The 17,176-nt window shown below is 46.4% G+C and overlaps 3 protein-coding genes across 5 annotated transcripts; 2 read left to right on the top strand and 1 right to left on the bottom strand.

The window, feature by feature from the left end:
- Window positions 1-451: 451 nt before the first annotated feature.
- Window positions 452-10,945, bottom strand: zgc:91944 (uncharacterized protein LOC436941 homolog). Of its 3 annotated transcripts, none has more exons than XM_034544859.1 (11): window positions 10,552-10,945; window positions 9,351-9,543; window positions 7,747-8,212; window positions 7,388-7,473; window positions 6,542-6,652; window positions 5,340-5,558; window positions 4,529-4,685; window positions 2,789-2,871; window positions 2,437-2,532; window positions 2,197-2,315; window positions 452-1,093 (listed from the first exon to the last, which is right to left on the bottom strand). In XM_034544859.1, exons 2-11 carry the CDS (start codon window positions 9,430-9,432, stop codon window positions 878-880), a joined length of 1,635 nt encoding a protein of 544 aa, XP_034400750.1. In that variant the 5' UTR covers window positions 9,433-9,543; window positions 10,552-10,945; the 3' UTR covers window positions 452-877. The 3 variants fall into 3 exon arrangements, with proteins under 3 accessions (XP_034400750.1, XP_034400749.1, XP_034400752.1); XM_034544858.1 differs by having other exon boundaries at window positions 10,702-10,945; XM_034544861.1 differs by lacking the exons at window positions 5,340-5,558; window positions 10,552-10,945 and having other exon boundaries at window positions 9,351-10,542.
- A 1,892-nt stretch (window positions 10,946-12,837) lies between these two features.
- LOC117738787 (gap junction beta-4 protein-like) lies at window positions 12,838-13,767 on the top strand. Its single transcript, XM_034544914.1, has 2 exons — window positions 12,838-13,373; window positions 13,473-13,767. Exons 1-2 carry the CDS (start codon window positions 12,838-12,840, stop codon window positions 13,765-13,767), a joined length of 831 nt encoding a protein of 276 aa, XP_034400805.1.
- Window positions 13,768-15,875: 2,108 nt separating this feature from the next.
- LOC117739207 (gap junction beta-3 protein-like) lies at window positions 15,876-16,610 on the top strand. The gene has a single exon (XM_034545501.1). It carries the CDS (start codon window positions 15,876-15,878, stop codon window positions 16,608-16,610), a length of 735 nt encoding a protein of 244 aa, XP_034401392.1.
- The last annotated feature ends 566 nt before the right edge of the window (window positions 16,611-17,176 follow it).

Here is a 17,176-nt window from a genome sequence, read left to right as displayed (position 1 = left end):
ATATATATATATATATATATATATATATATATATATATATATATATAGCCCTCGGCTCGTTTTCCTGCTAATATAAAAAAGGTATAAATAACTCGTCCCGTTTTGGTTAAACACAGTTAAGATGAAAGAAAAGAAAAAAAGCACGTGTTGAGACGTCCTCATCCACCGGTTGTTGTTCTTTTTTTGGGGGGGGGGGGGTGGGGGGATTACCTGAGATTCCAGTTGTCCCTCGGGGGCTTCTCTTATTTCTTTTTCTGACGGTTTCCGCAGCGACAGCACTCGTTGATTGATTGATCGACCGATTGAAAAAACGATCGACCGATTGAGGTTAAGAGTCTTACGGAACGCGTGGGGGGGGGGGGGGGGGGGGTGAAGGGGGCGGGGTCAAAGACGTTTCAAGCGGGCAGGTCACGTCTCCACCCCCCCACCCCCCCCCCTCCCAGCCCCCCCTCTCTACACCCAACCACACCTGACCTGCAGGCTCAGCACACGTCACCAGAGTCCATCAATCAAACACTCTTTTGTTTTAAAAGGCTAACACAAGGCATGTAGCGAAGAATCAAAGAAAAGGCGGAGCTTAAAATGGGCGAGGTAGCCATTACATAATCCTCCCTCTAAGGAATTTAGGCTTTTTAATACCATCTTGGAATGCACTATATATCGATATATATATATATATATTCATATACTGTATATTGCCATTAATATAAGCAGGATTACTGTTGATAAATACAGTGGCCTCCTTACTATCAGAGGCACCCCAGCGAGCTTCAGCACCCTTCTCCCTTTGACCTTTGGGTGCGATTGGCCCCAAAAGGCTCTACATGGGTGGTGGAGGTGGAGACATATTTTTTTCCCATTGAAATCTCATTTCATCTCATTGAAATTCAAATATGATCCAAACTCCACCAGCTTTGGTCACTCCTCGTCCACTGTCTCCCTTTTCGAATCCTCCTCCTTCCGATCCGGGGCCTGAGGCGGCGGCGGAGGAGGTGGTGGGGGGGGGGGGGCTCGGCGGGGCCGCCGCGGCCTCTGTGGTCGCCGACGAGGAGGCGTCTGGTTGGTCGACAATCCTGTGGGAGGAGGCGTCTTCCTGTGGAGGAGGAGGGAAAAACATCTGGAGTCACCGGATTCCACACGTGAAAGGGTTGGAAGACCTGTCAATCACCTTGTAGCCCCGCCCCTAAAACATACCCTGCTTTATGGTCTGTTTGACTCTAAATGACCATAATTTACTAAATGAACATCACGCAAGACTTGAAACTAGAGATTGAGACCATAAACTCATGTTTACAATGTTTACTAAGGGAATAAATCAAGAGAAGTAGAGTCATTTATATAGACTTCTATACAACCAGAGGAGTCGCCCCCTGGTGGTCAGGAGAGAGAATGCAGCTTTAACACGTGAAGCATAGACTTCTATACAACCAGAGGAGTCGCCCCCTGGTGGTCAGGAGAGAGAATGCAGCTTTAACACGTGAAGCATAGACTTCTATACAACCAGAGGAGTCGCCCCCTGGTGGTCAGGAGAGAGAATGCAGCTTTAACACATGAAGCATAGACTTCTATACAACCAGAGGAGTCGCCCCCTGGTGGTCAGGAGAGAGAATGCAGCTTTAACACGTGAAGCATAGACTTCTATACAACCAGAGGAGTCACCCCCTGGTGGTCAGGAGAGAGAATGCAGCTTTAACACATGAAGCATAGACTTCTATACAACCAGAGGAGTCGCCCCCTGGTGGTCAGGAGAGAGAATGCAGCTTTAACACATGAAGCATAGACTTCTATACAACCAGAGGAGTCGCCCCCTGGTGGTCATGAGAGAGAATGCAGTTTTAACACATGAAGCATAGACTTCTATACAACCAGAGGAGTCGCCCCCTGGTGGTCAGGAGAGAGAATGCAGCTTTAACACATGAAGCATAGACTTCTATACAACCAGAGGAGTCGCCCCCTGGTGGTCAGGAGAGAGAATGCAGCTTTAACAGATGAAGCATAGACTTCTATACAACCAGAGGAGTCACCCCCTGGTGGTCAGGAGAGAGAATGCAGCTTTAACACATGAAGCATAGACTTCTATACAACCAGAGGAGTCGCCCAGTCGTACACTTCTCAGCTACAACTATCACGGCCAACGGGTCCTCCTACTCGTTATCGTTTCCTACTCGTTGTTTGTGAACGCTTAAGTCGACTCACCTGCTCTGAGAATCGATGAGTCACCTGGTCGGCGAACTCGGGCATCTCTCCCTCCTCACCGTTCGACTGGCAGCTCGGACTTGGCACCTCGATTCCGTGGCTTTCCAAAATGGCAGCTTCTGGTTGTGTTAAGACGGGGGGGAGGAGGAGGAGATGGAAGAACACGGGAACTTTAAACGTACGGGTCCGAAAGGACGCTTTAAAAAGCCCCCGTCGGGGTGTTCACATGCGAGTCCTCACCGATATTCGCTCTTCTCTTCATCTCCTTCCGCCGGTTGGCGAACCAGTTGTACACCTTCAACGCCGTCACGCGCTCAAACTCGGACAGTTTGCAGCCTGAAGATGAAGAAAACATCTCGCGATTAAAAAAAAAAAAAAAAAAGATTGTTGGTCAATGATCCACCTCGTGGCGCCTTGAAGATCTTAAATGACGAGTACCGGACATTTCCAGTTAATATGAATACAAAAAAAAAAAAAAAACGCACAAAAAATGATTTCACACTTTATATCTATTTTGATTTAAGTTTAAATGAATAAATGAGACTTTACCTCACTAATAACCACCTGCGGGAACCGGCCTCGCCGCACTCACCCGGTTTCTGAATGACGGAGTTACAGGCGTTGGCGATCTCCTCTCGCTTCGCCTCGTCCGGGTACTGGTTCTCCATGAAGAAGCTGGAAGAGACGCACAAAAAAAGGACGTCGCATCAGCAGAAAAAACAACAAAAAACAGGATCGAGGAGGATGAAACTTCATTTTAGGAAAGAGTTAGAAATGAAATACGGCGTGAATTCAGATGAGGAACAGCGACGTCATACATACATATGTGTGTGTGTGTATGTGTATATACATACATACACATATATACTCATACATACATACACACACATAATATATATCCGTTTTTTTTTTTACAACATGTACACAGAGGATGAGCTCCAGTAGAGTCCTCACTGTAGATTCATTGCATCCTTAAATATCTCCCTTTTCTTCTATCTATCTCTTTCCTCTCATGTCTAGCTTTTTATATCCTTCAGGCTGAAAAAAAAAAAAAAAGATTCATCAGCTCGCGTTACAAAAACACACACGGGGATCCATTTATTCCAGCCCTCCCCCCCTCACCATCGGAGGTGCCTTATCCTGTCCACTCTGTCTGACACACACACACACACACACACACACACACACACACACACACACACACACACACACACACACACACACACACACACACACACACACACACACACACACACACACACACACACACACACACACACACACACACACACACACACACACACACACACACACACACACACACACACACACACACACACACACACACACACACACACACACACACACACACACACACACACACACACACACACACACACACACACACACACACACACACACACCTCTACTGTATCGTCCTTGGGTGTAAACTAGCTCATAGGGATCAGCACTGCAGTGGTATTGCGTAATCCGGGGAGAGGGTGGGGGGGGCGTGTGCTGGTGAGTGCCCGTGTGGTCTGATTACTGAGAGTGCCCAGACTGCACCCTCTACTTACAGCAGGGGGGGGGGGAATCAATCGCTCCTCTTTCTCTGCATGCTTCTTACTTACTGAGAGGAGTCTGGGACCCGTAGAACAGAGGACACTGAATATTAATAAATAAAATACAGTGAGGCACTGAGAAGGTTGCTCATATTATTATTATTATTATATTATAAGTGCTAATCAAACATTGACATGTAAATAAAGAAATCAGTTCTTCTTGGAGCTGAAACGATAAGTTTTAGATAATCGAGTCGGCGTTTATATATATGTGTGTATGTATGTATATATGTGTGTGTGTGTGTGTGTGTGTATGTATGTATGTATATATGGCTTTTAGGAAATTATCCCACTGAAAAGATTTTATAAACCGAAAGATTACGTGATTCAGATGAACTGATAATGGAAATATTCATCACTTGCAGCCCTAGTGAGTAAAATCTGCTTCACTTGACGTTTTTATCATTCATAACGCAGTTATCACCATATTAAAGAAGAGTGATGCCCTTTTCTAGACATCACAAGTCACAGCAATCTTATTTCCTCCATCCTTTTGATTAAAAAAAACAAACAAAAAAAACATTTAGTATGCCGGGAAAAATATCAAGTGTATTCTAATGAATAGTGCGTGTCCATGCAGAATGCCAAAGCATAACAGGAAGTCCAAAGTTTTGAGGTGCAATGTTCTGACAGAAGTGCGTACCGGTAGTGTGCAGGCGGCAGAAGGAGGAAGGAAACAAGGAAGCCATTGAAAACCCCGACCTGCTCACCTCTCCATGATTGATTGGCACTCCTTCCTCCAGGTGAACCGGCTTCCTCTGCGCAGCCTCAGGGGCCCGCCCACAAGCCCCGCCCTGTCGCCGGACATGATGCCCGTCCTCCAATCGGGTTCCTCCTTCACCAGAGAACGCATGGACAAGGTGGCCCCTGAAGGAGGAGGAGGAGGAAGGAGAAGAAGGCAGGAAGGAAAGGAAAGAAGGAAGGAAGAAGAAGAAAAAGAAGCTTTCAGACTTCCTGTATCACCAGCTGAACTGAAGCCACATTTTAACATTACTGCTGATAGCGAGCAAGATGTTGTTTTTTATTATTATTATTATTTCCTAAATCCTGATTTCTGAGCTGCATTCTGGGCTTTTGAAAGACCTGCAGAGGCTGTGTTGTAAGTTCCTATAACTCCTCCACTGGGTTCAGACTAGGCTACATTTAGCTACATGTGGCTACATGTGGCAACGTGTGGCTACATTTGGCTACATTTGGCTACATTTGGCTACATTTGGCAACGTGTGGCTACATTTGGCTACATTTGGCTACATTTGGCTACATTTGGCAACGTGTGGCTACATTTGGCTACATTTGGCTACATTTGGACGTGCACATAGCGAGAGCCCGAACTTTAATAAAGAGCATTTTAACAAGATGGAGACGCTTCGTTTACAGCACCCAGGGTTCAAAATGCATCCCAAGCTGGCAAAGAAGCTACAGGAGCGAACGGCATGCAGGCGTCTCCTTGTGGCGAGCTGCTGAGGCCGGGGGAGGGTTGCGGGGGAGGGAGGGAGCGGGGGGAAGGAGGGAGGGGTTTACCTGGCTGGGCCTGGGCGGCCGCGGCGGCCGCAGTGTACCACGGCAGCAAGTGCATCAGCAGCTCTCTCTGCCTGCTCCACACGGGGTTGGGGTTGGGGTTGAGGTTGGTGTTGGGGTTGGGGAGGCAGCCGCTGGCCCCCGCCACCGGCCCGTCCCGGTCCCCTCCCCGGGCCCTGGGCACGGGACTCACGCTGTGCTGGCTTTCACTCCACCTCAGCCCTTCAGGTCGGGACAAAACCAAGCGGTCAGGCGGGGCACGCGGCCGCGGGGTTAAAGAGCACGGAAACCAGTTTGAGTTATTTTTGGGTTAGGTGACGCGCTCCTCTAGAACCCGCCCGGTGGTTTCCAGGCCGGGAGGAGCCGATATCGGATGCAAAGCATTGTGGGGCCACTAGGGGGACATTAGTTATTGTTAGTATCACCGTTAATAACCGGTCCGTTAGCCATGTAGGAATGAAAACCAGCACCAGAGTAACCCAGCACCCGGGCTGAGAACTACAGAGCTACTGCAAAGCTTGGGGGGGGGGGGGGGGGGGGGGGGGGGGGGGGTCGGCAGATGGTCCGTTGGCAGCTTTTGTTTGTTTCGCGGCGCTCGTGATGTAAACATTAAAAACCTCAGAGATGATTTACTGTGAGACCAGCGAACGCCCGGAGCCTCTTTAGCGGTTTCACGCCGGTGTGTTTAAAGTACCCGTGTGTCCTCGGACATGGAGAGGTCAACACCTACCCAATGGTCCTCCGCGCGCTGCGCAGGCAAAACCGCATCACACACACAAACACACACACACACACACAAACACACACACTACGGTTTCACTTCCAAAACCAGAGATATTATCGATCGGCATCTCCTGTGACAGAACTGCGTTTATCGCTCGCCTTTTCCTCTGAAAAATTATAGATTTGTCTCGTGTCCTTGCTCGACATCGCAGCACCTTTGAGGACCGCGATGGAGCCGGCGTGAGGAGTTAAAGAGGCGGCCGGGTTCACCACGCAGGCGGATGGGGGGGGGACCTGACATTCGACCTTGAGGCCTTCTCTCATAATCAGTCTTCCTGTGGCGAACATCCATCATCCCATTGACCTATATAATCCCTCTCCTCCGTCGGCCGTCAAAACACCACTGTAACCGGGGACGGGGACACCCCCCCCCCCCCCCCCCCCCCCCCCCCCCCCCGCCCCCCGCCCCCCCCGCGACTCACCTGGGTTATTCCTCTCCAGCAGGTACCAGCGGTAGAAGGCGCGGCGCTTGGAGTCGCTCATCTCGAGGCCCTGCTGCAGCAACCACTGGGAGATGTAACTCTGGCTGATGCCTGGGAGGAGGAGGAGAGGCGTGTCATCTTCACACATTAAAAGACATTGATTCATTTCACCGACAGCATCTGGGGGGGGGGGGGGGGGGGGGTCGGCTGTGAGCCAGCTCCGGTTGAGCTAATAAAGCCTTCCCAATATCAATACATTAATTAAAGGACACGTGATTTGGTGCAGTGCTTTGCGAACGCGCCGCTACTCGCGGTTCAGGGTTGACTGCGTCGAAGGCGGAGGAGGCCTTTTCCTTTGTTGTCATTTCATCCGTCAAGTTACATTTAGATGAATATCTTTTGACTATATATATATTTTTTTTTAAATGCTTATCAGTTTCCCAGATGCCAATATGACTCATTTTTCTAATTTGAAATAATACACTTTTTTTTTTTTTACATCAAAGACATCAAATTGAGGAGCTGGACCCAGGAAATGTTTGGATAGAGAGCCTTTTTGTTTAAAGATGGGACTTAAACCATAAATAATTCCTCAAAATGGTTGACGGGTTTATTATCCGTCAGTAAATTACACTTTCATTATGTTCAGACGTGCAGAAGAGAACGTCACTCGTCTCCCAATTATTACATGTTCAAATGAAGCTCCCACACGCCTTTCTATGCTTTTTGTATTATTTATTTATTATTTGTTTAGTTTATATTTGTGACCTTTATCTTCAGCCAGTTAGCTTAGCATCCAGCTAAGCTGCATATGGCAATTTAGTGCGTTAAATAAATAACCCGTACCTGTGACTTGGCCCACGATCGCCTGAGAGATCCTCCGATTGTTGAGGAACGTTTTGATCTCTTCCTTCACCAGGTTGCTGTCCCTCCTGCAGCAACAACAACAACAACAACAACAAGCCGCCACGGCGTTAGAACTGCCACGTGGTGGTTGAAACACCGGCCTTTGCTAAACTTATTCACCGATGCTCCTCTTTTCTTTTTGTCTCAGCCGTCCCTGAACACCTGACCTGAATTAACTCCACTAGAAAAACTGGAGAATAAGCCGACACCTCACGGGACGTGTCGGCTTATTCTCCAGTTTTTTTTAGTAGCTGTCATTATCTGATGTTATAATAGTCTCCCCCCCCCCCTTGGCTCACCTCATGTACTCCTCCACCTTCTCCTCCAGGTCCCACTCGTCGTCTCCCATCATGTCGTAGCTGAACGACCGCTGGACCGCCGCGCCGCTGAGAGGGTAGAGCGGCGGCGGCGAGGCCTCGTAGCTGTTGCTGGGCGACAGCGCGGCGCCGTCCAGGCCGGACGTCTGCGTGGTGGCGGAGGCGAGGGACAGCGAGGAGGAGGAGGAGGATGAGGAGGACGGGGCCGGAGCGGCGGCGGCGGCGGCGGGCGGGTTGTTGGCGTTGGCGGTGTTGTTGTTGTTGTCGTTGGACGGCGCGGGTTGAGAGTCACAGTGCGACGGCCGGTGGTCCGGGTCCAGCCTCTCCAGGGACTCCAACGCGTGGAGGATCTGAGGTTTGGTCATGCCGGAGAGACGCAGGCGCTGCAGGAGGTCGATCTGTTCCAGGGTGTAGCGCGGCTCCACCGAGCAGCACTCCATCCTGGCATCTGCAGACACAACGCGGGGATTGTGTAAATAAATATGAACCCACTGGAGCCCTATTAATACCCCCCCCCCCCCTCCAAAAAAGGGGTCTGGTTTACTTCTCAGCAGATAAACAGCAACCAACAACTTCACAAAGCGTTACCATGTGCCGCTATATTTATCTCTGCCTTTGACGGATCTTAAATTTAGATAATAGGGTTTCGCAAAAACATTTTCGGGAACCTGCAGGCAAACTGATATAAAAGATGAAAGGATTATTAATAGATGAAACCCTCCCACATCCAAAAAAAAAAGAGAAAGAAACACAAGTCGTCGAATTCAAACGCTTGCCTTTCCCTCAGTCGGGGGGTTTATTTATCTTTAAACAGGGCGCTTTAAATGCAAACCTAATTAAATAACTTTAGTTACGCTGATACCAAAAGAACTTTGACTGGTTTGTATTAAGAAGAGAAGAGAAGACTGCATTCTCCTCTAAAGAACCCTCGGGTCATTCAAAAAGAAATGTTGGCACCCTTTCAAACACTTGGCACACACACTTGGGGCTAACCTTGCTCCATGTGTCCAGGGTGGAATTAAAAGGAAGATCACCCTGGCAGACATCACCTAACAGGTCCAGTCACATCCATCCAGACACCTTTTCATGTCCTATACCCCCCCCCCGTCATGTGCAATAATAATAAATGTCACAGTAAACTCATTAAAAAAAATAAAAAAATTAACTCAGCATAGGTGTGATTTTATGACTTTGCCTATGGATGCTTTCCCCCCAAAAAACACACAGTGTTTAAGTTGCACACAAAATAAATGAAGAGCCAGCTCCCTTATAAAAGTTGTGGTCTTCCTGAATTCACTAGAAAGCCTCACGCATTCATAACAATATGTCAACTCCATCAGTGTCACGTATGCACACGTGACGAGAAGCAGGACAACGTTAACTTGCATGACACAGATAATTGGGTTTTGGCATTTTTGTTGTAATTCTTTTTTTTTTTTTAATTAATTTTTTTATAAACACTAAAACCAAAAAGATGCAAGAAAGCTGGCTCCCGCTTTAAAAAATAAAATTTAAAAAAAAATATATATATATTTTTTTTTTAAAGTTAAAAGTTGAACCTTGGTACCGTCGCGAGGTCAACTTACCCGATGGAGGGGGTGACACGGACAGGCGCCCCGGGAGTGGTTCAGCGCGAGGGGTCGCGGCGGGGACGCACCACTGCCGCATGGCTACGCGCGAAGTTCAGCTCCGCTGGACCTCTGCGGAGTCCGGACCGGAGACTCGCCCGTGCGGTGCGCGTCGTGTGTGTTGCGGGTTTAAGCGGCCGCTGTTAGCATGCTGGAAGACCAACGACAGCGGGTGACTCGCTTAGCGGGCGACGCTGGCTAAGCTAGCGGCGTCAAAACTCCGGTCGGTCCCCCCGGAGCACCAGCCTCCCCGTCGGTAGCTTGCTCGCTACCTGGTTTGTGTGAAGCTAGCGAGTGCGTGACGCATAGAAAGCGGAAGTAGTGTAATGTAACAGTCAGAATAAAAGCATCCCTACAAACTGGCTTTCGTTGACGTCTCCATAATAATAATAATAATAATAATAATGACCCTCTCTTTGCCTCAGGATTATATAGAACAGTATTAATGACTGAAACCTTACTTAAAATTATATTATATATTATAAGCATGTATCTACAGTGACGTTAAGCTGAGAAAGAAACCTGGAGACACTTTTCCCTTCAAGTTTACCCGATTTAAACCATACAAATATTGTTGAATTACAAAAGGAGAGCTAGCAGATATAGACACAGCAAGTTACCTAGGTTGATTGGGGCAAATGTGGCTGAAAGTTACGCTGTAATATATACGTTCCATTATAAACTATTAATCAACTCGCCGTTTACTTTCTAATGCAAAGCTTGGCACGTGAAACATTTGGAGAGACACAACACTTTCAATGCAACTGTATGACAGGATTCTAATTATATTAATTAGATAGATACTTTCTTAATCCTGCAAAGGGAAATGGTTTTACAGCATGTATACATAGTAAAGCAATATTATATATAAAAATGCACAGTATATATATATATATATACACACACACACAACAAATATAATAATAATAATCAACTAACAAAACAATAAGGGTGTAACCAAACATTAGCTTAACTTCGGTAGCCTTTGGTGTATTCAAATATACAACCGCGCTTTTATTTTGAAGGACATATGAAACATCACCACCGAGTCTGGTAAACTTGACACTTCCGCCCGTTTTTTATCTCGGCCAACAACTTATCTAAAACTTCCACGGTGGGAAGTTACGTCGCCGGCGTGAAAGACCGGGCGGCTACGTACCGATTATCTACGGTTTAGCGTGGCCGGCGAGCCGACCGGCCGGTTGGGTCACGTCTACCGGCAGTTGTGCTTGACGACTTAGCTCGCTAGCTAGCCGCGTTAGCTTAGCTCGCGGATCGTCCCACCGAAGGCGGAGCGCCTCTCGCTTACCTCCCGTGGCCGTGCAGAGACGGCCCGCCGCCCGGGCTGGATGGAGGGCGGAAGCGGTGGAGAGTGGATAACCCCCCGCCGGAGAGAGTAACCCCCTCGGCCGCTTAACGCGCAGAGGGCGACCGGTGCAGGGTCATGTTGTCTTTCGGCTCTGCAGCGTGGTGTGTGTGTGTGTGTGTGTGTGGGGGGGAAACAGTGTATTAGTCTGTCTCAGTTTATGACCCCTGGCCCGGTGCCACTGACAAGCTAGCGGGAATTAGAGTTATGATTTCCGGTTGTACTGTACTGAAGACACCGGAGATACATTTGAACACAATGTGTCAAAAAAAAAAAATGTGGAAATTAAAATAAAAAATGTATAAATTGAAATAAAACCCAACGATGCTGATGGGTTACATATTAGCCCGAATCTCGTTTATTAATTATATTATGCACTCTATTTTCATAATTTAAGTAGCATATTATTTTATTTGGTTAGGTTTATTCCTAAAAAAAAACTAAAAAACCAACGATGCTCATAGTCTACATATCTAGTTTATGAACTCTATTATACACTATATTTTCATAATTTTTGTATTTTATCCTTTTATTTGGTTGGGTTTATTGATTAATAGAAAACCTGTCAACATAATAATTACAATTTTAAAATAATAAAACCCAACGATGCTCATAGTCTACATATTAATCCGTATCTAGTTTATTAACTATATTATCCACTTTATTGAACTCTTATTATGCACTATATTTTCATAATTTTAATATTTTATCCTTTTATTTGGTTGGGTTTATTCATAAATAGAAAACTTGTTATTCATAGACCTGACATAATAATTACAATTTTAAAATAATAAAAAACAACGATGCTCATAGTTTACATATTAGTCCATATCTAGTTTATAAACTCTATTATGCACTATATCTTTTCACATAATTTAAGTATATCATTATTTTATTTGGTTGGGTTTATTCAGAAATATAGAAAACGTGTTATTCATAAACCCAACATAATAATTTACATTTTAAAATAATAAATAAATACCAATGATGCTCATTGGCTACATATTATCCCATATCTAGTTTATGACCCATACGGTGATCTATTTTCATAATTTAAGTACCTTATTCTTTGGTTGGGTTTATTCAGAAATAGAAAATGTGTTATTCATAAACCCGACTAAATAATAACATTTTTAAATATATATATATATATATATTTTTAAAGCCAACGATGCTCATAGGCTACATATTAGCCAATATCTAGTTTATGAAGCATTAGTGGCGATCTATTTTTCATAATTTAAGTAGTTCATCTTTTAATTTTTGTTGTTTAAAAACAATTATGAACAGCAAGGCAGCTATTTGCATCATCTGAAACCAAACATTTAATCAATTATAAGTCTAATATATATGCTATGTGTCGATGACCTCATCAAGGTACTTGTTTTTCACTGTATTATGCAATTGTTGTACTGTATGTTTTCTAATATAACATTTTGAATATTAATGTTGTGTTAATATCAATATTGTGTAATTTAAAATGTTTTATTGTGATGTTTTGGAATCATTTTTAATTATTTTTTCAAAGCCACATTAAATTGGAAAAAATTGAATTAATCAATTGTCTGCTGAAATAAAAGATGTTGGTAGGCAGATTAGTTTTTTCCAACCTTGGACAGAGTGGCTGATGCTTAAGAAATGAGCGAGGTATAGATATTTTCATTAAACTCTCAACAAGAAAAGCTAATAAGCTAATAATAATAATAATAATAAAGCTAATTTCCCAAAATGTCAAACCATCTCTTTAATTGTCTTACTGTTATACGATTGTCTTCACTTAACTTGTGTGAGTTATTATAGTATTTATCAATCTCCCCCCCCCCTCCCCCCTCCCCCCTCTCCCCCCCCGGTTAGTGGAGGTGTTTGCTCCACCAGCAGAAGAATGAGTCCATGTTTGCTCTCCCCGTGTTCCTCCCTTTCTTCAACCCGTGCCAATAAGGCAGCAGCAATAAGAGCTGTATTAAAGCTCGCCGTGCGAGGAGGAGTTCAGTTGGAGCCTTCTTCTTCTGCGCTCCACGGCCGCATCTCGGTGCCTCTTTTTGTTTTGTTTTCGTCCCTAAGAAGATCTGAACCCACGCCATGAACTGGGCCTTCCTCGAGGGCCTCCTCAGCGGGGTGAACAAATACTCCACGGCGTTCGGTCGCATCTGGCTCGCCATCGTCTTCATCTTCCGCCTCCTGGTCTTCCTGGTGGCCTGCGAGAAGGTGTGGGGCGACGAGCAGAAGGACTTTGACTGCAACACCCGGCAGCCGGGCTGCCACAACGTCTGCTACGACCACTACTACCCCGTCTCCTACACGCGCCTCTGGGCCCTGCAGCTCATCTTCGTCACCTGCCCGTCGCTCCTGGTGACGCTCCACGTGTCCTACCGGGAGGAGCGCGAGCGCAAAAACCGGCTGAAGCACGGCGAGGACTGCGTGCCGCTGTACAACCACACGGGCAAGAAGCGAGGCGGCCTGTGGTGGACCTACTTCCTCAGCCTGCTCTTCAAGGTGCTGGTGGACGGCGTGTTCGTCTTCCTGCTGTTCTACATCTACGAGGCCACGTTCTTCCCCCCGCTGGTGAAATGCAACGAGGAGCCGTGTCCCAACGTGGTGGACTGCTACATCGCCAGGTGAGCCCCCCCCCCCCCCTCCCGACGCCCATAACGGTTCGAGATCCATCTCTAAATGGTGGAACATGTTGATCTTATATGTCGTGTTCCCTTTTTCAGGCCCACGGAGAAGAAGATCTTCACCGTCTTCATGGTGGTGACCAGCTTCGTGTGCATCCTCCTCACCCTCATCGAGATCTTCTACCTGTGCGGGAAGAGGTTCCGGGAGTGCTCCCGAGGAGGAGGTCGCTCCGTGAGGGACAACTCCTTCATGATGGTCAGGACTCCTCTGACCGGGAAGGAGAACTCCATGTTCAAGGAGCCGCTCCCGGAGAAGGCCAAGATGGTGGACAACGGCAGCGAAGGAGCCGGCAACGAGAGCTCGGCCCCGGCGTACAGCATCGCGGTCTCCTGAGAGACGCGTTTATGGGTGCGACTATATATGATATAATATAATATACGACTATGTTCGGTGGCTTTTGTACCGTTGGCCACATTTATCTGCAAAAAGTCTGGTTTACTTTAAAGAAAAAGTTTGTTTTTTTACAAAGGTCATGTCTAATTTTCCTCTTTTTTTACATCAAAAAGATGAAATGTTTTCATTCCATAATATCGTTGGCTTTCAAAGGCTTTTGATTAATAATAAAAAAATAACAGTGATTTACTGTAATTTGACTATTTATAAGAATGTTGTGTATTATTTCTGTTATCCGAGAGCTGTATATGTGTGTGTGTGTGTGTGTGTGTGTGTGTGTGTGTGTACTGGACTAACTTGAACCGGACATGAAGGTGATATTTTCTAAAAATAAACAACCATCTTGTGAAATTTGCCTCGTTAATTTTTTTAAATCTTAGATATTAGACTGATTACCTGCGTTCTGTAGAGGGGATGTTTAGCTTTAAAGAACCTGCAGGTGGTCAAATGAACCAATAAGGATCCAGATGGTGGATTACAACATTTTAAATAACACACACACACACACACACACATCGTGACGTTTCTAAAATGGGTACAAACCGAACCAGCACGGTTCCCGATGGGGAGTAACGTTATTGACATTATCGTCGCCCCTCCTACGAGTCCCACACATCCTGCATTCCTTCACAACAGCGGGCCGGGAGGAGATTAAGAGCCGCTACCTTATCTCACCTGAGAAAGTGAACAGGTAAGTGGTGATACTGGCGCCCCCCCCCCCCTATCTCAGTATCTCGGTATCTCAGGCGTATTTGAGTGCCAATGGTTCCCGGAGTGCTCGAGCAAACAAACGCGAGGCGGCGGCCCCGTGTTTTAATCCTGATTTATCAACCGACACAAAGGAGCGTATCTCCGGCCTGATGACGCCGATACCGAGTCACCTGTCGAGGAACGCGGCGATCGGGGGAGGCGGGGGGAGGGGGGGGGGAAGAGGAAGAGGGTAGACGGCCGCACCTCAAGGTCTGCTTGTTCACTTGCACAAAGTCACAACCAGATCCCTCATTTGGGTCCAAATCCCCAAACCCCCCAATGAGTCTTGTGTTTATCCAGTTTTCTGGATCCGATCCAGAGTCAGGGTCCCCCTCCGCCCCCTCGCCACAGCAAAAAGGGACTTTGGCAAGTCTAAGGTGAATTCAGGCTTGACAGGAAGTACCTGGAAGGTGCATGTTGGGTGGATACCGAAAAGGGGGCCGCACCTTTCCTGATTATGTCCAAGTGGTTTCTTGAGGACAGTTAGTACCCGAAAGCCGCTGCAGGAGAGAGGGTGGCCTGGTTCCCCGTCTGCACGCCATGGACTGAGAGCTCTTCTCAAGGTAAGCTGAGACATTTGGAGTATTAGAGTCATCAGTCAGTTTGGATAAAGACTTTAAAGTACTACGAGGTCACACACTTTTTGTTGTTGTTGAGGTTGCGTAGCTCGAAGTGGTTTAGTAGGAAAAGAGAAGCATGTTAAGTACTCAGTAAATTATTTGAAAGGGATTACAGAATATTAAGCGAAATCAAGCTGATTTTATGTATTTTTTGGGGTATTTTAAAGGGACAGCTCACCCCGCATTTAAAGAAATATATACATTCTCCCCCCCGACCTGTCGCTCTATTTATCAATAGAGATTGTTTTGTGAATTTCCCAGTTTGGGAAGACGTTGGCTTTTTAGACTCTTTCCAGAAATCCTGGCCCGGTGACTCAAGAGGATCCACAGACCTTCGTTGTTAACAGATTCATGTGAGGGAGTTGTTTACTAAAAGGTCTGTGGGTTTATCTGAAGGAACCGGGGTCATGTTTCTGGGTTTTTCGGGGGAGTTTTCTCCAAATTCATTTTAAGGGATCTTTGAGCACCACAAGCCGAGTGCCAAGTAGTTCCATAATATCAGAAAGAAGGCCAATGTCTCCATGCTCACACCTAAATAATCTAGATTGATAAACAGCACTATACAGGTAAGAGGAGAAATATGCATTTTATTTTATTTTGGGGGTAAATTCTGCCTAACTTCTCTATTCTCTCTCTCCAGTTTTTTTTATCTACTAAAAGCCGACCAAAGCTGAGCTCATGGATTGGAAGTTCCTCCAGGGTCTTCTCAGCGGAGTCAACAAGTACTCCACCGCCTTCGGCCGCATCTGGCTGTCGGTGGTCTTCGTCTTCCGGGTGATGGTCTACGTGGTGGCCGCCGAGCGCGTCTGGAGCGACGACCAGGGCCACTTCGACTGCAACACCCGGCAGCCGGGTTGCACCAACATCTGCTACGACTACTTCTTCCCCATCTCCCACATCCGCCTGTGGGCCCTGCAGCTCATCTTCGTCACCTGCCCGTCCTTCATGGTGGTGCTGCACGTGGCCTACCGGGAGGAGCGGGAGCGCAAGTACCGGGCGAAGCACGGCGACGACACCCGGCTGTACGACAACCCGGGCCAGAAGCACGGCGGCCTGTGGTGGACTTACCTGATGAGCCTCTTCATCAAGACCACCTTCGAGATCACGTTCCTCTACCTGCTGCACTACGTCTACGACAGCTTCCGGCTGCCCAGGAAGGTGCAGTGCGACGTCAAGCCCTGCCCCAACCTGGTGGACTGCTACATATCGCGGCCCACCGAGAAGACCGTGTTCACCTACTTCATGGTGGGCGCGTCCGTCCTGTGCGTGGTGCTCAACATCTGCGAGGTCTTCTATCTGATCGCCTTCCGGGTGGCGAACCTCAAACACAGGGGCAGCGCCCAGACCTCGTCCAGGAGGGTCCACCCGAACGCGGACTGCGGCGGCGGAAAGTCCTCTCTGGCGTCAAAATAGGCAAATCGATATTTGTTGTTCTTAAGCCTCTTATTGTTGTCTTATTGGTTTGTCATTTAAAAAAGTAATTTTATGTATAATTTTTATCTAAATATGTTGGGGGGTTTTTTTCGTTAAAAAAAAAAACAGTAGCGATATTTTAATATATTTTTTAATAAGAATTTCAGCCTGCAAAATGTAAGCGGAATGATTTGAAGTAATTGGTTTAAAAATTGCTCATATTTGTGTACATGACAATAAACATTGTTTGTTTCTTGTATCCCCTTTAAAAAAAAGTATTGTAAAAAGCACTGAGAATATGTTCAGCTATACCATAATAAAAACCGCAGCATGGATAAGATATGACTTCTCCTCCCTTTTTTAATGACGCCATTCCTCCACCTGGTGGCGCTGCAGGCTCACTACACTGTTGATCCCTCCCACAGTCCAACTGGTGTGTGAGCGTGCGTGAGTCTACAGGCATTTAAATATATATATATATATATATATATATATATATATATATATATATATATATATATATATATATATATATATCTATGTTCTATGTCTGGTCCATCAGGCTT

The sequence above is a fragment of the Cyclopterus lumpus genome, chromosome 11 (assembly GCF_009769545.1).
Source record: "Cyclopterus lumpus isolate fCycLum1 chromosome 11, fCycLum1.pri, whole genome shotgun sequence".
Lineage (NCBI taxonomy): Eukaryota > Metazoa > Chordata > Actinopteri > Perciformes > Cyclopteridae > Cyclopterus > Cyclopterus lumpus.
The sequence above is the reverse complement of the archived record's forward strand: the minus strand, read 5'-3'. Positions and strand labels throughout refer to the sequence as shown.

What these genes read in the sequence shown, in the direction of transcription:
- LOC117739207 (XM_034545501.1), top strand. Translation starts at nt 15,876, where the DNA reads ATGGATTGGAAGTTCCTCCAGGGTCTTCTCAGCGGAGTCAACAAGTAC.
- LOC117738787 (XM_034544914.1), top strand. Translation starts at nt 12,838, where the DNA reads ATGAACTGGGCCTTCCTCGAGGGCCTCCTCAGCGGGGTGAACAAATAC. An exon ending in GTGGACTGCTACATCGCCAG is followed by an intron (nt 13,374 to 13,472) that starts GTGAGCCCCCCC and finishes TCCCTTTTTCAG; the next exon opens with GCCCACGGAGAAGAAGATCT.
- zgc:91944 (XM_034544859.1), bottom strand. Translation starts at nt 9,432, where the DNA reads ATGCGGCAGTGGTGCGTCCCCGCCGCGACCCCTCGCGCTGAACCACTC. An exon ending in GAAGAGAAGAGCGAATATCG is followed by an intron (nt 2,316 to 2,436) that starts GTGAGGACTCGC and finishes TAACACAACCAG; the next exon opens with AAGCTGCCATTTTGGAAAGC. An exon ending in CTCATCGATTCTCAGAGCAG is followed by an intron (nt 1,094 to 2,196) that starts GTGAGTCGACTT and finishes CCTCCTCCACAG; the next exon opens with GAAGACGCCTCCTCCCACAG.